General features: G+C 36.6%; 1 protein-coding gene across 1 annotated transcript in view; it reads left to right on the top strand.

Moving 5' to 3' along the window:
- Positions 1-22,770, top strand: part of LOC136831091 (probable E3 ubiquitin-protein ligase HERC1) — an 801,341-nt gene that overhangs the window by 601,196 nt on the left and 177,375 nt on the right. Inside the window, exons 47-49 of the mRNA XM_067091041.1 lie at positions 2,549-2,693; positions 5,876-6,040; positions 16,368-16,550. Coding sequence (XP_066947142.1) covers positions 2,549-2,693; positions 5,876-6,040; positions 16,368-16,550 — 493 coding nt within the window. The remainder of the gene's footprint in view (positions 1-2,548; positions 2,694-5,875; positions 6,041-16,367; positions 16,551-22,770) is intronic.

Genomic DNA, 22,770 nt, shown 5'->3' with positions numbered 1-22,770 from the left:
TTTTTTACCATTTCGGTCGAGTTAAAGTTGACCGAAGGTTGAGATTTTGGCAACTATTGTGATTTATATGAAAATATTTCAAAACTGATAAAAGTTACAACCATGAGTTACTTTCAGTTGTATTCTACATGAAATTGCACAAATTTCCATATATAAAACTTTATGTAACGACTAATATAAAACGGTGCAAACATTACGACAACGTGACGAAAGAATTTCTGGCGCGGATGTAAGGAAAAAGTTTTTTTTCAAAAATTCACCATAAATCAAAATATTGTGCTAGAGACTTCCAATTTATTGTAAAATGAAGGTAAATGATTGAATATTACTAGAATGTAAGAGTTTTAGCTTACAATTGCGTTTTTTTACCATTTTGGTCGAGTCAACGTTGACCGAAGGTTGAAAGTTTGGCAGTTATCGTGGTTTATATGAAAATATTTCCAAACTGATAAAAGCTACAACCATGGGTTGTATTTTGTTGTATTTTACATGAAATTGCGCACATTTTTATATATAAAACTTTATGTAACGGCTAATATAAAACAGTGCAAAAATTATGACAAAATGACAAAAGAATTTCTGAAAGTTTCGGCAGAGTTACCGCGCGGATGTAAGGAAAAAAGTTTTTTTCAAAAATTCACCATAAATCGAAATACTGTGCTAGAGACTTCCAATTTGTTGCAAAATGAAGGTAAATGATTGAATATTACTAGAATGTATGAGTTTTAGCTTACAATTGCGTTTTTCGACCATTTCGGTCGAGTCAAAGATGACCAAAGTTTGAAATTTTTTGTAGTCGACGTACGGTACGTCCACTCGGAACCCAACAGACAATTTTAGTCGACGTATGATACGTCCAGTCGGCGTTTAAGGGTTAAGGGATATTGGTCGGGCTTTTCTTGGGCACTACTTAGTTGGGGCATAGACTTGGATACAAGCAGGACTTTTTAGAGCTGATCTGTCATTTCACATGATCTTTTCTTACATTGACAGTTAAGCCACACAGCTAGGACCTGGCCCTGGCATTAGGATTTTAACCATGCTGCCTTAAGAACCCCTCAGTCAGGCTTCTCCCCAGGGCCTAATTATGAAGACTGCATGCCCTCAGAGACATCGTGACCCCTGCATAACACTGATCCTTCATCAGCATTGCCTCTGCTCTTGATCTTGTGGCAGTGACCCAGCAGGTGAGCCCAGATGATATTAGGACTCTCCCCTGTGTCATTCAACATCAGAGAATAATTCCCCATAAGATTGAGGAATGAGCAAGTTCCCATTCTTCAGAAATATTGTCCTTCTGGCTCAGGAAGGTCATATTCAGGGGCATCTAGGGAGGACTTGTCACTGCTTAGAATTAGGGCCCACCAAACCAGAGCAATTCCCACCTCTGCAGCCTCCAAACTTTATTTGGAATTGGTAGCCATCCTCGGGGCTGGTATGTGGAGGTGCCACTCCACTTTCTTGCACATCTGTCAAAGTTGTAATGTGCCCAATAGTCACTATTTACCAGACTGTATAAAGGGTGGTACAGGAAGGGCTATTACTACTTGGTTATCTCAACTTTTTTTTTCGTACCCTTTAGAATGCACAAAGCAAACTCAACCATGTAGTTGAGATGAGTACTTGAGCTTATGGATCCTGTCCCTCTACTGAGTACAAACCATTGCTTTACTTCTAAGGCCCCTTGGAGGTCAATATTTGGAACTCCTTATTTCAAGCCTAACCACTGTTAAGTGGCCTCAAGGATTTTATCCAAAACTTGCCTTACAGATTTGTGACATCTGGGAAAGTTTCTCTCTCGTTCTCTTTCCTAAATAGTGAGTCATGCATCGTGTGAGTATTGAGTTGTAATGAGCAAGCTATGTTTCTTTGATAGTAAAACATGTGTCTTATACACTCATTTGATTCCAAGTAGCGCTTAACGGAATGAGTGTTGACACATACCAGTACAGTACAGTAGTAGGATTCTGGCCAACTCAATCAGGTGCATTCTTTTCAGGATAAAGTTGCAACTGGAACAAGTAAGAAACTCTATGATTAATGAATTTAGATGAGAGACATGTTATTGTATCATAGAAACATCACATATGTCTGTCCCCACATCATGGAAAGAAAGGATAGATATCTGGTAAACATGCATGATGACAAAAATAACTATCATCTTCTTTATATTTTTGCTGTTATTTTATTAATATAGTGGATGGTTTATCATAGTAATAATAAAATTATTCATTTTTAAGGGTGAAAGGATGCCTGTTTATGGTAAACTTTGTACTATTTAGGGAAGAAAAGTATTTTATAAGATTCTAAGAGATCCATTTTATTTGTTTTCTAGCTCACTAAGGTAATAATAAATGTAAAAAAATATTTATGAATGCTGGTATCAAATAGTATTCATTGATCAACCATTCAGGCTTATTCTTTTTCAACAGATGTGCAAATTAAAAATTACATATCAGGTGGAAAGAAAAGAAATTTTTAGGAGTAGTTGTATAACAGTAAATAGACTAGATGATTGCAAGAAGCATTCCTTTTTGAAATACTGCAGGTAGCTACCAATAATGAGGGAGAACGAGCTTTAAGTCTTTGTGAAGTCTGTTACCATCCCACCAGCAACCTTCGTCAACACATGAGAGTTACTCATCCTGGTTGTGCTCGGCCTTGGATGGCTGGAGTGTGTGGTACTCTGATAGGTTAGTACTGAATATACATGTAACTGAGTGTTCCGTTTTTGCAAACTTTTGTTGCAAATATATATATTAAATTGCATTGTGCTTTTAGCTACGTAGCTGCTGTTTAATTCATTTTTCTGAAAATTGTTTATTACAGAGTGTTTACTGTACTTTCCTAGCTGCAGATTATATGATTGTTGTAGGAGGTACTAAAAAGAATATGGAATATTAAATGCAAATGTTGTTTGATGATAAATTATAGAAATATTTATAAAATTTTAATATTATTTACTCATTCTGAAATGTTGTTGTTTCTTAAAATTTGATATGAATTATCAAGCAGGCTTACAAATGTCTTATTTTGTTGTAACCTTATTTTATGACCCCTGGGCATATAAGACCCCCCAGTTTCAGAAGGGAATGCCGCATTAAGAAAAAATAAATTTGTATCTATATATAAGAATTTAATGTTATCAAAATATTGTATGGCAGAAAAAAATTTGGATAAAGCTTGCAACTAGGACAGGAGGAAAAATCTTATTTATTGTAATTCTACAGTAATTTACAAGAGAAAACAAAGGAGCTTAGATTTAGGAGGAAACATTTTATAACACTTCCCTTCATACCCACCTCTGAGGGATAACCGAGGGTGACAGTGAATTTGTGAGTGCTTAAATTTACAAACAAATGAAAACCAAAAACAAAATTGTAGGTTAAATATAAGATATTGTTTAAAAGTTTGTGTATAAGAGTATAACTTTCAGTAAGTTTAATTAAAGTTATGTACATGATTGTGTATTTTTTTTTAAAGTCAGTGTGCAAGTGTAGCCTGTGTGTGTGTGTGTTCAGTGTGCAAGCCTAGCCTGTGTGTGTGTGTGTGTTCAGTGTGCAAGCCTAGCCTGTGTGTGTGTGTTCAGTGTGCAAGCCTAGCCTGTGTGTGTGTTTATGTACATTGGGTAAATTTAGTTCAGTAAACTATTCACTTACTGTGCCCTCTCTCTCTCTCTCTCTCTCTCTCTCTCTCTCTCTCTCTCTCTCTCTCTCTCTCTCTCTCTCTCTCTCTCTCTCTCTCTCTCTCTCTTGTACAGTATTTTTATTGGCATTTATGTAATGCAGTACAGTATTGTACTCAATATAGTAGTATAGTGTTAAATGTATTTTTCGATCTGAGAATGTGCATACCTACATGTATACTGTACATCACTGTAAGGCAAGCTACAAACTTCCTTTGTATTTGCTCTCTCTCTCTCTCTCTCTCTCTCTCTCTCTCTCTCTCTCTCTCTCTCTCTCTCTCTCTCTCTCTCTCTCTTTTGTTGGTAAGTTTTTTCTTACAGAGAGAGAGCGCTTCTTTTTGTCAATACAGATTTTTGAGAGAGGGAGGCAGAGGTTAGTGAACTGCAGTTAGTGCTTTGCTGTGCTTAGTCTCACTGTGCTTGTGTCTGCTGTCTAATGCATCAAGGTGTGAGAGTGTCTGTCCTTTGCTGTATCAATGTATGGATTTAAGCACTCTTCAAACTATCATGCTAGTCAGGCAACCAACAATCCTTTGGTCCCACTGGGGCCAGTTTGAGGGATTTTATTGTAATAATAATAATAATAGTATAATAGTATGTCTTGTTAAAGAGAATGGCAGCATCAGTGGAATTGGTTTTTTATATGGTCTTATCAATTCTTCTTGATATTTTTTTCTCATCAGGGCTGATATTTGCTAATAACTGGCTGATGTTCATAGTCAGGATAAGGAACTGGTTTCTTAAAATACTGTTTTAATACATATGAAAAAGGAAGTTTGCAAATTACAGAATCTGGAAATCAGGATTATTCTCATTTAGAATCTTCATCGTTGTTCTAAGGGCGTAGTGGAATTCCGTTTCCAACTGTATTGTCGGTTCATTCTCAAGGAAGGGTGGGCTTGTTCTGGTTGGAATGGGGTCATTAGATGGTATTTATAGTGTCCTAGGTGTCCCGTGTTGTGAGGGCTGAATTTTCATTGGCTGGTTCAAGGGATTAAGTTCCTGAACCAGACTGTCCCTCCCAGAGGTCGATGCTCGCACTGGTCTCCGTGTGCGGACGTTGCAGACTGGGAGGGTAGAATTGGGAAGGTCACTGTTGGTAAATGGGCACCACCTGATTGGCTCGTTTGTTCGGCTCTGGGGTGCTGAGCCAAATGAAAGAACCAATCAGGTGGTACCCCCATCTACCGACAATGACCTTCCCAATACTAACCTTCCAGTCTCCAACGTCTGCATGCAGAGACCAATGCGAGCATTGACCTCTGGGAGACAGTTTTGGCTCAGGAACTTAATCCCTTGAACCAGCCAATGGAAATTCAGCCCTCATAACACGGGACACCTGGAACACCATAAATACCATCTAACAACCCCATTCCAGCCAGAACAAGCCCACCCTTCCTTGAGAATGAATCGATGATACAGTTAGAAATGCTGGAATTCCGCTATGCCTTTAGAACAACGATGAAGATTCTACACCAGAATAATCCTGATTTCCAGATTCTGTAATTTGCAAACTCTACAGCGATCACACACCACTTTTAACTTCCTTTTTCATATGTATTAAAATCAGTATTTCAAGAAACCAATGCCTTATCCAGACTATGAACATTGGCCAGTTATTAGCAATTATCAGCCCTGATGAGAAGAAAATAATAAGAAGAATCAAGACGACCATATATAAAATCAGTTCCACTAATGCTGCCATTCTCTTTAACAAGACATGCTTGAGAGAGGGTTTGTTACCTTCTTATAATAATAATAATAATAATAATAATAATAATAATGATGATGATGATGAGATTTGAGTAATTACTGGTAACACTGTAATCTTACCAATAATTACTCAAATTTCATATTTTTGAGTTTGGCCAAGTAGGCCAGTTACAAGTACTGGTAGTCCACAGCACTGGGTAAACTTTAGCTCACCAGGTACCTCAACTTCACATTTAAGACCCCAGTGTATATTGTGAGGCTTTTTTGGGAAACAAGGGGGTCTTATATGCCATCAAATATGGTAAATATTATTGAGGGGGGCAACAATATTCATTGAAGAAAATATTATTCTTGATAAATTTTAAGCCTATATTGGAAGTGACACATTAGTTGCTGTTTTTTCGTATTACTGTCTTTGACTGACAGGACATTTCAACTTCTGTACATATATTTGACCACAAGACATTGATTTTTTAGGTGGGACTTACATATTGTGTGAGGTTTGTCAAGAACAGCATGCTGGTGGAAACAGTGGCCCAGGTGCTGCACAGGGAGGATCAACAGAGGCCCAGGATCGCCAAAGACATTTAACTACAGTTTTAGCTCCAGACTTGATTCCTGCACCCCTTGCTACAATGGAGGGTAATTGCAGTGTTGAATGGCATAGACACAGTTATATTTAAATGAGATGATGAGATAGATGCATTCATTTAAATTTCTGATTCCCTTAATTTAACATAAATCTTAATAGTTGGTCAGGGCAGGTGAACCCAGTTACATGACAGGCCAAACCTTTTGGTAAGGGGAAATCCTCCACTGCACTTATCAAATGCTCTCATTCTTAGACTTTGTTGTTCTTTTATTTGGTGAGCAAATATTTGTAGCAAATGCTTTTGAAAGAGTTCAGTTTTTCTCATCTTAGTTTCCTGCACCAAAAGTGGGTCTGTTTCTGGTATTCAGTATTCTCATATTGTATATTATTTTGTTAAACAATCATCAAAGTTGTAAGTTTTTGTTGTCAATGTTTGTGAGTTTGTGGCTTTGTGTTTTTGCTGTTTTATTCAGCTTGCTGTAGATTGACAGTTCTATGTGTGCAATTGAAAAATAATTTTTTCACTGTACCTACTTTTGCGTATTTCATGACATAACTGTACATTTTGAACATCTTTGGAGAATAATATTCAGTCATCATCCTAGATGGGTTTTCTGTCCACAGAGTTTGAGCTGCTTAAGATGCATGCTCTACACCTGTCAAAATATATGTAAATGACAGCTAACAGGAATAATGAGCAGACCTCACAGTAACCAGATCACATTACAGCGGAAGAAGATTTATTCCTCTCTTTCTTAACCCTTAAACGCCGAGCCTCTATTTACAAAAGTGTCTGTCGTATGCAGGTGGCGTTCGGGAGTTAGCGCCGAAGCGGAAAAAAAGTTTTTTCAGAAAATCACAGCACGCTTAGTTTTTAAGATTAAGAGTTCATTTTTGGCTCCTTTTTTTGTCATTGCCTGAAGTTTAGTATGCAACCATCAGAAATGAAAAGAAATTTCATTATCATATATAAATATTGAAATATATGACAGCGCAAAAAAAAAATTTCATATATAATTGTATACAAATCGCGCTGTGAGCAAAACCGTTAAAGCTAACGAGTTATTTTTTTTTTCGTTGTATTGTACACTAAATTGCGATGATTTTGGTACATAGCAAATTGTCAAACGATCAAAGCAACACAGAAAAAATATTATCACAAAATGATGCATGAATTCTTAACGCACGGACGTAAAAAAAAGTTTTTTTTTTTTAAATTCACCATAAATCGAAATATTGTGCTAGAGACTTCCTGTTTGTTGCAAAATGAAGGTAATTGATGGAATATTACTAGACTGTAAGCGTTTTAGCTTACAATTGCAGTTTTCGACCATTTCGGTTGAGTTAAAGTTGACTGAAAGTCGAATTTTTTCTATTTATCGTGATTTATATGAAAATATTCCAAAACTGATAAAACCTACAACCATGAGTTATTTGTTGTTGTATTCTACATGAAAATGCACACATTTTCACATATAAAACATTTTGTAATGACTAATATAAAACGGTGCAAACATTACGACAAAGTGACAAAAGAATTTCTGAGATGTTCGGCCGAGTTACCGCACGGATGTAAGGAAAAAGTTTTTTTCAAAAATTCACCATAAATCGAAATATTGTGCTAGAGACTTCCAGTTTGTTGCAAAATGAAGGTAAATGATTAAATATTACCAGAATGTAAGAGTTTTAGCTTACAATTGCGTTTCTCGACCATTTCGGTCGAGTTATTGACCGAAGGTTGAAATTTTGGCACTTATCATGATTTATATAAAAATATTTCAAAACTGATAAAAGCTAGAACCATGAGTTATTTTCTGTTGTATTCTACATGAAATTGCGCACATTTTCATATATAAAATTTTATGTAACGACTAATATAAAACGGTGCAAACATTACGACAAAGCGATGAAAGAATTTCCGAGATGTTTGGCAGAGTTACCGCGCGCGGACGTAAGGGAAAAGTTTTTTTTTCAAAAATTCACCATAAATCGAAATATTGTGCTAGAGACTTCCAATTTGTTGCAAAATGAAGGTAAATGATTGAATATTAGTTGACTGAAGGTTGAAATTTTGGCACTTATCATGATTTATATGAAAATATTTCAAAACTGATAAAAGCTACAACCATGAGTTATTTTCTGTTATATTCTACATGAAATTGCACACATTTTCATATATAAAACTTTATGTAACGACTAATATAAAATGGTGCAAACATTACGACAAAGTGACGAAAGAATTTCTGAGATATTCGGTCGAGTTACCGCGTGCAGACGTAGGGGAAAAGTTTTTTCAGAAATTCACCATAAATCGAAATATTGTGGTAGAGACTTACAATTTGTTGCAAAATGAAGGTACATGATTGAATATTACTAGAATGTAAGAGTTTTAGCTTACAATTGCGTTTTTCGACCATTTCGGTCAAGTCAAAGTTGACCGAAGGTTGAAATTTTGGCACTTATCATGATTTATATGAAAATATTTCCAAACTGATAAAAGCTACAACCATGGGTTGTTTTTTGTTGTATTTTACATGAAATTGTGCACATTTTCATATGTAAAACTTTATGTAATGGCTAATACAAAATGGTGCAAAAATTACGACAAAATGACGAAAGAATTTCTGAAATTTTCGGCCGAGTTACCGCGCAGATGTAAGGAAAAAGTTTTTTCAAAATTCACCATCATCGAAATATTGTGCTAGAGACTTCCAATTTGTTGCAAAATGAAGGTTAGTGATTAAATATTACTAGAATGTAAGAGTTTTAGCTTACAATTGTGTTTTTCGACCATTTCGGTCGAGTCAAAGTTGACCGAAGGTTGAAATTTTTTGTAGTCGACGTACCGTACGTCCTCTCGGCACCCAACAGACAATTTTAGTCGACGAATGATACGTCCAGTCGGCATTTAAGTGTTAATTACTCAGGAATAGTTAAGGAAGATGGTAAAGCATGTCCTGGAGTCATCTGTTTAGCTACAGTCAGCCTAACAGACTTAGGTGAAAGCAGTTTCAGAATGCAAAACAGAGGCTGACATATGATATCAGTTTCAGGATGCAAAACAAGGGATGGCATAGGACTTGCTTTCCTTAAGCTTTACCCAAATTTCAGTCCAGCCCTGGTGTTAACCAGTTGTCTTGCCTGTGGGACTGTTCAGCGCATGCAGACAACCAGTAAGAACCAAAGTTCTCTTTATGGCAGAACATTATACAGGCAGTCCCCAGTTATTGGCGGGCTTGGTTATCGGCAATCCAATTTTTCGGCACTTGTGTAGCGACGAAAATTAGTGATTTTTGGCACCGATATGTGCTGATTTTTGCTTATCTGCACTGATAATCGCTTATTGGCGCCGATACATACCTAACAGAGGTGCCGATAAGTGCCGAAAATTGCTGACAAAGCGCTGAAAATCACCGATTTTCGGTTATCAGTGATTTTCACTTATCGTCACGCCATCGGAACAGAACCCCCGCCAATAACCAGGGACTGCCTGTATTTTGTGTGAAAGTAACATCAAATTTTATCAAGAGGAAGACAGGTCTCCATGAGTTCTATTAGTGGATGACACGTCTCATGTGGAAACTCCTATTTTCAGCGCCCTTTCATTAGGACACAGGATACATACAACATTTTTGCACCTTTCAGCCTTTTGCAATCCTGCCCATAACATTCCAGCATAAATTGAATCAGAGAATGGCTTTATTTATATTTGTAGTACAGGGGTAGAATGTGTGGCTTATTTTCAGTTGTAGATTTGGTGTTTTGTAAAGTGCAGAGTTTTAAACTTTATGATGATAGGTTTAAACACCCAAGTTAAGATGACTGGGAATTATTATGTCTTTATAATTTATGATTAAATGTTAGAATACAGCTAAACGAGAGTTGCTGCAAAGATGACATATGGAATGATTGTGCATTCCACTCTCTCTCTCTCTCTCTCTCTCTCTCTCTCTCTCTCTCTCTCTCTCTCTCTCTCTCTCTCTCTCTCTCTCTCTCTCTCTCTCTCTGAGTACTAATGTCCATTTCATTTCCCAAAACAGTCTGTTTTGTTTACAGGCTTAATGGAAGTCACATGTTATGCAATTTTGTAACATCAGCATTGTTCAAGGATTTGTGATGTAGAAGTCCTGTTCCAGATTAAGTTTAGTTCAGTTATTAAGTGATAGGTTTCATGGATGGCCATTGTCGAACAACTGTGGTGCCAAAAGTTTTCCATAACATTAATACAAGCTCAAGATGTAGTTCTAACTGTATTATTTCTTGTCAAGGAACAGGGTCACTGTAAATTCACCATTAGGAATTGGTCAATCTTCTTGATAGATCAAAAACTTGGTTTAGACTTTGAGAATTTGAAAAATATAAGACCTATGCCAGAACCAGTGAAGAGAGAGCCTGTCCTACCATGTTATTTGTAAATGGTATTTCAGCCTGATCCAATATAACTTTCAATTCCCAAAAGCAAGCGTCATGAAAGATGCATTGTAGACTGTTTTTTACAGATTCTTACAAGTGACAGGTATGTAAATGTACTTTTCACAAGGCTAGCCCTAAACCATTACAAAGAATGGTTCATGATGGGATTTTTTTTCAATTTTGTACTTTGTAGTGGACTCTAGGCCCAAAAAAGAGAATATGGTGAACCCTCTCATGACCTTTACTCTGAAAAACTTTGTTAGATGGTGATAGAATAACCTTAAAGGGACTATAGTCTTTTTCCTAAGATACTGAAGTTGTGCAGATCCATGCATGTCAAGCTCTTTATGTATTTTAAGGCTCCAAACAAAAGTTATTTGTTAATGACTGAGGAATTAAGAATTTGCATTGAGTCTTCAAACAGTTTTGTTCTCTCGAGGTCAGCTGGCTTAAAGTAACAGTTTTTTTGCTTCTTTAACATGAAAGTGTTTTTTTTTTTTTTTTTTTTTTTTTTTATAATTGTCAAAGTGGCCCTTTCCTTCATACTGGGTATGATGTAGTATTTTGGGCCACAAATTACAAATATGAATGCAAAATTGCACTACATGCCATTCTACTTTTACTGTTTACTTGCTACTAGTAAATAACAGTTTCATGGTGATTACCAGTCATGATGAATATTTTCACATTTTTAAGCATACTCTTCATAGGTAATAACATTAGTTTTAAGGAGAAGGCCCTTCTGCCACCCTCTCCAGATGTCACTCACCACTTTCTTAGGCACTGTCAATAAATAGTATTTGACATGTAAGCAGGGCTCATCCTTGTGGAGTAGGTCTCCTTTGCCATCTGACTCATGCTTTTTCAAAATTAAGCAGTTATTCAGCACCCTTGTCATCCACCCTGACCATGAGTATAGGTATAGATAAGATAAATGGTACTTTAGTGAATTTTTGAAAAAAGAATTTTACCCAAGTTAATGTAAACCTTTGCTTTGAGCCTGTATGTAGCTCATATATTACAATAAAGTAACAATTTCTTAAAAGTAATTTATGTATTTTGTTTCTATCAGTTAATATGGTTGAGACATATGATATAATGCAGTTACAGGGAACTTTTTAGATGCGCTAAAAATTAAAGTATGGCATAGTAATTATTTAATAGTAGTAATTTAAATATATGCACAAGATCTCACTATTATGAATCATAAAGGTTTTATTTGAGTGATGGAAATTTTGTAAACCTTTACCTCTCCAAATGCCCTGAACATTTAAAAAAGTAATGTTTTAGTGAGGGGCATAGGTGTAAATTTATATTTCAAAACACTGAAATTTTGTGTGTTATTTGTAGTGCAGTATCTTTTTATCCATACAGTAGATATCTTCTCTAAGTCTTGATGCTGAGCTCATATTAATTACTGTTTTTACAAGAATAAAAGTGCAGTGAATTACTACTACTTTGCCAGTAGTTTTCGTTGTTGTAAAATGAGTATAAAATAGATTTTGCATACAGTAATTCCAGATGGTATACAAAAAAGACTAGTAATTTTGAATTCATTAAAGAAGTATGTGTTTTTGTGCTAAGTTTGAAAGTCAAGTAAAAAAGGACATACTGTAATAGAATTATTAACCCTTAAACGCCGACTGAACGTATTTTACGTCAACAAAAATTGTCTGTCGGGTGCTAAATGGACGTAAAATACATCGACTACAAAAAGTTTTTTTAAATATTCGCGGAAAAATACTTATAGGCCTCGTTTGCAAAACATTTTAAATCGCGCCTTGCGGGATGCTGGGAGTTCACGGATCACACTGTTGTTTTGTTTACAAGCGTGACCCAGCTGCGCATGCGCGAATTTCTTTCTTATCCCAAAAGAAAGCATCAGCTAACTCTGCTGAAAATCTCAGAAATTCTTTAGTCACTTTGTCGTAATTTTTGCACCATTTTCTGTTAGCCTTTACATAACGTTTTATATATGAAAATGTGTGCAATTTCATGTAGAATACAACAAAAAATAACTCATGTTTGTAGCTTTTATCAATTTTGACATATTTTTATATAAATCACGATAAGTGCCAAAATTTCAACCTTCGGTCAACTCTGACTCAACCGAAATGGTAAAAAAAATGCAATTTTAAGCTAAAACTCTTACATTCTAGTAATATTCAATCATTTACCTTCATTTTGAACAAACGAGAAGTTTCTAGCACAATATTTCAATTTATGGTGAATTTTCAAAAAAACTTTTTCCTTACATCCGCCCTAACTGCTGAAAATCTCAGAAATTCTTTAGTCACTTTGTCGTAATTTTTGCACTGTTTTCTATTAGCAGTTGCATAAAGTTTTATATATGAAAATGTGCGCACTTTCATGTAGAATACAACAAAAAATAACTCAAGGTTGTAGCTTTTATAAATTTTTACATATTTTCATATAAATCACGATAAGTGCAAAAATTTCAACCTTCAGTCAACTTTGACTTGACCGAAATGGTCGAAAAATGCAATTGTAAGCTAAACTCTTACATTCTAGTAATATTCAATCATCTACCTTCATTTTGCAACAGACGAGAAGTCTCTAGCACAATATATTGATTTATGGTGAATTTTTGAAAAAAACTTTTTCCTTACGTCCGAGCTAACTCTGCTGAAAATCTTGTAAGAGCCTGAAGCCATCTCTTCCAAACACGTGTGTGTTCGTCGTCCATCGGAGTGGACAAAACAACAAGAGCATCTCGTTTTCTTTCTCTAAAGGAACGCGATTTCAACCATTCAATATTTCCATCTGTTTCTCCCTAACCATTGTTGTCTTGATGTATGTACAATCACCACTACTTGCATTACCATGCAAGCATTCTAATCATGTACTCATAATGTTCCAACGAATCTTCTGTATCAAACTGTGTGTATGTTTCTGTTTGTGAAGACGCCAAATGTCTCGCCACTCCGATGGACGATGAACACAGGAACACACATGTGTTTGGAAGAGACGGCGTCAGGCTCGTACAATCTCAGAAATTCTTTAGTCACTGTCGTAATTTTTACAGTTTTCTATTAGGCGTTACATAAAGTGTTATATATGAAAATATGCGCAATTTCAAGTAGAATACAACAAAAAATAACTCATGGGTGTAGCTTTTATCAGTTTTGAAATATTTTCATATAAATCACGATAAGTGCCAAAATTTAAACCTACGGTCAACTTTGACTTGACCGAAATGGTCGAAAATGCAATTGTAAGCTAAAACTCTTACATTCTAGTAACAGTCAATCATTTACCTTCATTTTGCAACAAACGAGAAGTCTCTAGCACAATATTTCGATATATGGTGAATTTTTGAAAAAACTTTTTCTTGACCTCCGCGTGCGGTAACTCTGCTGAAAATCTCAGAATTTCTTTAGTCACCTTGTCATAATTTTTGCACCATTTTCTATTAGGCATTACATAAAGTGTTATACATGAAAATGTGTGCAATTTCATGTAGAATACAACAAAAAATAACTCATGGTTGTAGCTTTTATCAGTTTGGAAATATTTTTATATAAATCACAATAAATAGAAAAAATTTGACCTTCGGTCAACTTTAACTCAACCAAAATGGTCGAAAACTGCAATTGTAAGCTAAAACGCTTACAGTCTAGTAATATTCAATCAATTACCTTCATTTTGCAACAAACAGAAAGTCTCTAGCACAATATTTCGATTTATGGTGAATTTTTAAAAATTTTTTTTACGTCCGCGCATTACGAATTCATGCATCATTTTGTGATCATATTTTCTCTGTGTTGCTTTGATCGTTTTACAATTTGTTATATACAAAAATCATTGCAATTTAGTGTACAATACAACGAAAAAAAAATAACTCATTAGCTTTAACCGTTTTGCTCACAGCGTGATTTGTATACAATTATATATGAAATTTTTTTTGCGCTTTCATATATTCCAATATTTATATATGATAATGATATTTTTTTCATTTCTGATGGTTGCATACTAAACTTGAGGCAATGACAAAAAAAGGAGCCAAAAATGAACTCTTAATCTTAAAAACTAAGTGTGCTGTGATTTTTTGAAAAAAACCTTTTTTCCGCTTCGGCGCTAACTCCCGAATGCCGCCGGCATACAGCAGACACTTTTGTAAATAGAGGCTCGGCGTTTAAAGGTTAATGATAATAGAAGCAAGCACAAAAGTATTAGCAGTAATAGTGATAGCAGAAATTTTTGAAATGAATATTCTTGAATGTAATAAGAGTAAGTTCACTTTTGTATGGACATTCTTAAAATGAGCCACAGGTCAAGTGACTGATTAATTACAAAACAAAGCCAGTCAGTCTAGATAAAGCTAAAGACATTGAACAACAAAGAGAGAAAGACACCACAGGAAATGGGTGAAAAGTAAAATTCAGAAAACAGAGCACAATAACCATTAGTTCTGCCTGTGGTGCAGCTCACAAGGTACACTGAAGGGAGTACCCTGTATGGGGAGTGTAGGGTAGACAAGAATAACAAATCCCACGGTGTGGAAAAGAGTGAGTTTCATAGTTTACCAGATAATATGGTTCTTGGTGCTATATGACTCTCTTCAGTACATTTAACAGTATGATATATATATGCAGATTCTTAAATGTAAATGAAAATATTTAAATATTTTAAATCCAGAATTCTAGTATGTATGTAGTTGCTAAAGGGCTTAAAAAGCCAGTTGGTTCACATGACCTCTGTGACTGTGCATTTTCATAGCTTTATAAAGAAGAAAAGCTGTTGGATTATTAGTGTTGATAATAATGATTATTAACTCTGAGAAGCCATTGATGTTATTTATTCCTAACCCATGATATTGTAATGACATCAAATGATGTCATTGGCCAAAAATCCTCTGCAACTTCAACTTCTCGTTTCTTTTGCTGAGGGACATCTTTGAACATTCTATAATATAAGTACATGTATTCAGCTTCAAAGTGATGCCAAAACCAGTTTTATAGCATGAAAATACATTCACAGTAAATAATTAAGAGTATGCTTTATCTTAGTTGGTCAGTGTGTGATTTGCCACCAGTAAACCTCAAAGGGTTAGTTTAACTATTGGACAGAAATCATTACCCTATATAGAAGTGATTTGTTTATAAGTAGATAATGTATATTGAATGGAAGTTGGTTCTTTGTTTTTTTTTTATATTTATGGTGTTATAAACTCATTGTCATCATTATTGCCTCCAACACTGTACGACAAAAAAGGACTTGTGTGAAACTTTGCCATACCCATCTTTCCTGTGCTTTTCTTCATGCCTTTTCTTCAAATTTCTACTCGTCTGGAGCCTTCCTTCTCATAGTTCTCATCAAGTAGGTTTGGGACTTCCAACTCTCGTCAGTGCCTACAGGACCCCAGCTGACACTCATGTACAGTTGTCTCATGGGTTGTGCAAAGGACATTCCAAGACATTTTTATCTCATCATTACCTTATCTACATATGAACTTCAACTCAATTCTGCCATCCAGCTCCCAGTATTCTTCTTGAAGCTATATTCTCAAATCAACAAAATCTTTTGGATATAGTTTCATTGTCATGCCATGTTTCATGTCGATATAGTAATACAGATTGTACTAGACTTACATCAAGTCTTACTTTTGTAATGCATTTTCAATCTATTTGATTTCCAAATCTTACTTAATCTGCCTATTGTTAGATTTTCTTCTTTATTCTTTCACTAAATTCCATCTCAAGAGAACTTCTGCAGAATATTGTTCCTAGATATTTGAATGATTCAACCTTATTAACAGTTCCTCCATTTAATGTTATTTCATCCTTTTGCGCATGATATGTCCTCATTACTTCTGTTTTTCTTGATTTGAATTTGATCTCTCTAGGTTTATGATGGATTCTATTAAAGTCTGTCAGATTTTTATGATTACTCCAATTTAAACTATCAGACAGGTTCAGACTGTTAAACATTTTTTCTTTTCAGATGATGGCCTCAGTATGAATGAAATAGATCTAAAAATGACCAATTATAATATGATAGCAACTCGTTTAGGGCTCACCGAAAGGAGGCCTATACCAGACCCAATGCCATTTTTGCGGAGTGATCCACTAGGATCAACTACATTATCTTCTGCAGTTTGTGATGCAACAGATGCTTCTTCCTCAGGTATGCATTGAAGTTCATTGGAAAATAGAAAGTTTGCCCAGTTTTTATGTTCTTTTTTGATAGCGTAGTCGCTTGTCTCGTCCTCAAGGAGTTACCTTCCATTGTCTATCAGAGCTCCATGGTGACCAAACTAATATCAAAGAATTCTCTTCTAGTTGGTCTTTTTTGGCCAGGTATTGAGTCGTAATGATTAAATTTATAACACATGATGGAGTATATAATGGACTCAAAGATAAGAGGGCACTTTCCCTTATCTTCAGCGAAACTGAACCCAGTTTTTCCAATGTCAAAAGAACCTGCAAGAAAGAGAAATGACTATTGCGCATGTGCATCTGCCCTCTTGTTTACAACTGGGCCATTAAAGACCAAGGAGCCATTAACTCCCTTAGGTCTATAGTGAACGGTTCACGTCGTTACCAGTGCTCTGAAAAAATTAAGACTTTTTTCTCCTATTTCATTATCGAGGGTCATTGAAACATCAAAACTAGAAAGATAAGTGCTTTATATTAAGTTCTAGTTAAAATTTTTAGTTGTAAACTTTTGGAATTGAACATTTCTTTGTAAAGGCCAGAACCCGGCTCGTTGATTGCTACCTAGTTTCGTAAAGCAAAAATTATTTTAAATTCTAACCACTGTAAATGTTTTAGCTAAAAGAAATGTTCCACAACTTAACATTAATATAGAAAATCCTTGCAGATCATATGATGTCTACAATAATTTAGGCAGTAAGTGAGAATAATTTAAACTAGATTAATAGTGGATATTGTCTGCAGCCTATGTCCAAGGATTAATTAACCATAAGTGGCCTAGTTTAGACAAAGGACCCTAGGATCAGATAATAACAATATCTGGGCAAAATAAATCGACAGCTTAACAATAAGGCTACGTAATACAGTAGTATAATTTTTTCCTTTTATATGAGCCTGTGCACTGAAGCTTGAGCTAAATAATCCAGGACTAGCCTAGGCATTACCTTATTTCAAGTCAAGCGATAACTTTTTACGAAACATCCCATTTTTAGACTAAATTGTTAGCCTAGTCCATGTAACCTGGGACTAGATGACATAGTAATCTAATGCTGGATGAGATGGTAACCTAGCCTTAAGCCTACATACTAAGGCAATTGTGTTGTATGTAACCCATACCATTAAGTGTGAATTAAATAATCCAGATTAGGCAGTAGCCTAGATTAGAGCAAGTTATAGCCTGGCTATAAGGTTACACATTAGCGAGTTACTGTTTTATATGGTAGACCAAATAGCCTAGGATTGGATATAAACAACAACCTGGGTTAAACAAAAAATAGTAGACTAAATATAAGGTTACATATTAGTAAGTTTTCTGTTTTTATATAGCCTATACATTTAAGAGTGATCTATAATAATCTGGATTAGGCAATACCCTATACTAGGTTAAGAAGGAACAAATAAGCCTAGGATTATACGGTATAGAAACAGTATCCTAGGCTCAATAAAATAACCTATATCCTTAAAGGTGATGTAAACCTAGAACAGGCAGTAGCCTAACAGGATTAAGTAGGAACCCCTTTTTAAGGAATATCCTACTATTAGCCTAAAACAGCAATGGCTGAATATCAGATAAAAGGATAGTCTCGGCCACATAAAACAGAAAACCAGATTATAAGAGGATTATTTTCTGTATAGTTTATATCCTTAAGTTTTAAATAAACCTAGAATAGGTAGTGGCCTAGAATAGGTTAAACAAGAACCTCCTAAGAAATCCTCTATTCTTAGCTTAACGTAGATTATACTAGAAGTGTTGGGTCTAATGCTAGGTAGGATCAGGAAATGATACTCATCATGGTTTCGTATCTTCATTACAACTGACTCACAGCGGAAGACGGAAGTACAGATAGTTCGTGACAATGACGTCACTTATATGGGCGGCGCTTAGGTGCTGCTAGCAGGTTCATGAGCTAATACATCTTACATCTCCCTCCCAAAATATTACGAAGAGGGTAATATTTTCCAACTTATCATTGACAACACATTGGCAACACTAAAGACAGACAATATGACAAGCGAAATGACTAACACTTATAAAGAAAAACATTCGAGACAGGTATGGCAAACCACAATCATAACGAGTAATGTCAACGTTAAGATGATGGAAAAGTAGAGAGAGCGAAAGAGAGAGAGAGTTCAACAACAGTGGCACTAACATATAAAGTGAAATAATCATCACATCAGCAAACACGAACTCAAGGTACATTTAAACTCAGTAAAAAAAAAAAAAAAAAAAAAAAAACACTTTCATCTTGTAAAACGCAGAATCAAAGCATGGTTAATTATACATAATCGTTCATCCAGGCAGGGACCTCTCTCTTCCTTGAGGGCCGTACCTTTGGCGTTGATGGGGAAGACTTTGGCTTATGAGCCACTTCGTCTTCGGTAGGAGTGGCTCCTGTTGGCTCACTGGCGGGCAGTTCAATGACCTTGAGGTGTCGTCTGTTTCTTATCGATGAACGCCCACTGCCATCTAATCTTACTGTGTACTGCCTATGAGGTCGTTGCTCGACTATAATTCCCAGCCTGTCCCAGGCCTTAGTCATCTGGTTCTGAACGCTAACGTGTGTGCCTGGCTGTATGGGTGTGAGCCTCCTGTTGGTGCCGCTGTCAATTATCTTCTTATTTCTTTTTGCTACTTGACGTTCTCTTTTTCTAATGGATTTTCTCCAGTGGCGGTCTACCATATAGTTGAGTTTTGCGGTCGGAACACCATCGCGTAGCTGTCTCCCAGTTGCCAGTTGTGCCAGAGATTTATTTATACCCCTCAAGGGCGTGTTCAGGTACTGTAGCATGGCCAATGACACCTTGTCGTTATCGAGGCTCCCAGTCCCACTGATACTTGTTCTAATTATCCTCTTTGCGGACTTAACCGCGGCCTCGGCTCTCCCATTTGACTGCGGGTAGTGGGCAGATGATAGGCGTATGTCAACTCTCCATCTCCTATAGAAGGCCATCATTTCTTCGCTCACTAGGTTGGTGCCGCCGTCCGTAGACAATTGTTCAGGTGCTCCCCACCGAGTGAAGTAATTCCTAAGTTTTGTCATGACCTTTGCAGACGAGGTGTCATTAGGGAAGTGGGCTATTTCTAGCCAGCCTGTAAGCCTTTCGCAGTATGCCATGTATGTGTGTCCTGCAAGCTGAAACAGGTCCATGACGGTCTGTTGGAACGGATACTCTGGGGCAGGGGTCATCCTCATGACTTCGCAGGCAGTGATGGTGAGTGGGCATCGCACGATGTACACTGTGAACGATGATGCTGGAGGTCGCCCTCGATGCCCGGCCAATAGACTGAATGTCTCGCTTTTCTCAACATTGTATCAAGGCCTTGATGTCCAGCATGAAGGTTGGCGGCTACCTGATGGCGGAGCCCTTCGGGAATGACAAGGCGGATGCAGCTGTCGTTGAAACAGTATGTGACCAGGTTGCCAGATGTAGACAAACGTTCCCTGACGCTGTAGAAGGGCCTCAAACATGCAATTTCTTGGGATTTCTTCGGGTTCCAGTCCCCTGCAGTCACTCGAGCGACTATAGCCGATTCACTTAAGGTAGATTCTTGGGCCTATGAGACGTTTGTTTGGCGGCCTCTGATTGGCTGGTACTGAGAGGTATGCAGCTCGCTCACTGTTTCATTTTAATGTCTGTAGCTCAGAAACTTTAAATATGTTTATATTTCTTCATTTATCTCACGTTTTGCACAAAATAGGAAAGTTTTAGTCATACCATGGGATTCGGTATTAATTGTACAACTAAACCGTGTTTTCCTGAAATCAGTAAGATAAAACACAAAGGAATTACAACGAGTAAAAGTGAAGAGAGAAGCATTTCATTCTTTATACCTGTTTTTACATATCGTCGGATTTTGCATCATTCATGCGATCAAGATAAAATAAAACTTGTGTTTTCATACAATAAATTCACCCTGAGTACGCTGGTGCTTTCAGATTTTAGATGCGTGTGATATGTGAAGAGAAAATGAAGAATATGTCGTATTATGTTGCATCCGTACTTGACTCAGTTTGAATAATGCCGAGAGACGGTGGTCTGCAGACTGCGAGACACCTTTGGCCGTCGTTGGTCTTCTCAGCAAGAGCGTCCAGGTGCTGTTGACAGTTGCCAATTAGCGATATGAGAAGTTTGCAGTTTCAACAATATTTACCGCATTATTATGTCATTATAAATTTTCTGTAAATAAATGCATAGAATTCCCATTATGAATGTCGAACACTTTCACTCCAATATCATATATGTCCGTATGATTGGACTATGGACATATCTGATAAGGAAAAATGAAAAATCAAATGGATGCATCTGTATAATTTTTCGTTCTTTTTGTTTCAATAGGTAATGACATGACTATATGTATGATTTTCCATTAAATTTTTTTTTAAATAATGGTAATGACGTAACAAAATATGTAAGATTTTCTTTTCTTTTTGTTCATATAGATAGCATAATGACACTGTCAATGTAAGCCTACTGTATATGATTTTATTTTGTTTTATGACATAATACATCAGTATGAATTTCCATTCTTTTTGTTTAAATATATAAAGCTATAAAAGTCTTCTGATTCGTCTCATTATCCTACATGCGCTATATAGTGATGCAGGGATGTGGGAACATTTACGGGAATTACACTTACTCAGATATGTTCAGACACACGGACATATATGATATTGGAGTGAGAGTGTTCAACAGTCATAATGGGAATTCTATACATTTATTTACAGGAAATTTAATGACATAATAATACGGTAAATATTGTCGAAACTGCAAACTTCTCATATCACTAATTGGCAACTGTCAACGGTGGAGTCTGCAGACCACCGTCTCTCGGCACAATTCAAACTGAGTCAACTACGGATGCAACATAATCGACATATTCTTCATTTTCTCTTCACATATCACATGCATCTAAAATCTGAAAGCACCAGCGTATTCAGGGTGAATTTATTGTATGAAAACACAAGTTTTATTTTATCTTGATCACACGAATGATGCAAAATTTGACGATATGTAAAAACAGGTATAAAGAATGAAATGCTTCTCTCTTCACTTTTACTCGTTGTAATTCCTTTGTGTTTTATCTTACTGATTTCAGGAAATCACGGTTTAGTTGTACAATTAATACCGAATCCTATGGTATGACCAAAACTTTCCTATCTTGTGTAAAACGTGAGATAAATGAAGAAATATAAAAATATTTCAAGTTTTCTGAGCTACAGACATTTCCAGCTGCATACCTCCCAGTGCCAAACAAACATCTCATAGGCTCAAGAATCTACCTTAAGTGAATCGGCTATAGTAGCTGATATGCTGGGTCGTCCAGGGCGGCCTCTTCAACAATTTTCTCATCTATGGTGCACTGCTCCTGTAGGTTTTCTGTGATTGCTGACACCATGGCAATCATTAATTCTTCGTTGAAGCTCTCATCCTGTCTATGTGGCGCAGTCCTCAGGGCAGGAAATCGAGAGAGGAAGTCAGCAGCATGATTTCTCTTGCCTGGTAGGTATTTAACATGGAAATTATACAATAATGTTTTCTCCTTCAATCTAAATAGTCTGGGGTTGGTAATATCGCCGAGACTTCTATTGCCTAGTAACTTAACTAAAGGGCGGTGATCTGTGACAATTGTCAAGTTCGGGCAGCCCAATAAGAACAGCTGCGCCTTTTTTAAACACCAGGCCACCGCAAGGGCCTCCCCCTCCACAGCTGCATACCCAGACTCGGCGGGCGTGAGGAAACGACTGCCACAAAGCGCTATTCTCCAACCATCTCTACAGCAGAAGGGGGTGTCGACGGATGTACAGCTGCAATATTGCTGGAGGATGACGAATCCCACGCCCTCTTTACTCCAGTCAGTAACTGCAACAGTCGGTCGCAGCTTGTCGTAGTAGGTGAGGCCATCCTTGGCTAACTTGCAGACGGTGTTTTGCACTTGACGAAACCTCTCCTGAAGGTGCTCATCCCAATAGACCTGTTTGCCCGAGGGCTTCTTCAGTAGGTCTCTAAAGTGGGTCATGATAGGCGCTGTTGTCAGGAAGGGGCCAGCTGATTGACGAAACCATACCATGACCTAATGTCAGATATTGTGGGTTTTTGGGGCATCGAGAAACTTCTGATGGCGGATAGACAATCTTCTGAAGGCTTGTAGGAGTCCCAACCGACGTCAAACCCAACGAATTCCACTT

This window comes from Macrobrachium rosenbergii, chromosome 48 (assembly GCF_040412425.1).
Source record: "Macrobrachium rosenbergii isolate ZJJX-2024 chromosome 48, ASM4041242v1, whole genome shotgun sequence".
Lineage (NCBI taxonomy): Eukaryota > Metazoa > Arthropoda > Malacostraca > Decapoda > Palaemonidae > Macrobrachium > Macrobrachium rosenbergii.
The sequence above is the reverse complement of the archived record's forward strand: the minus strand, read 5'-3'. Positions and strand labels throughout refer to the sequence as shown.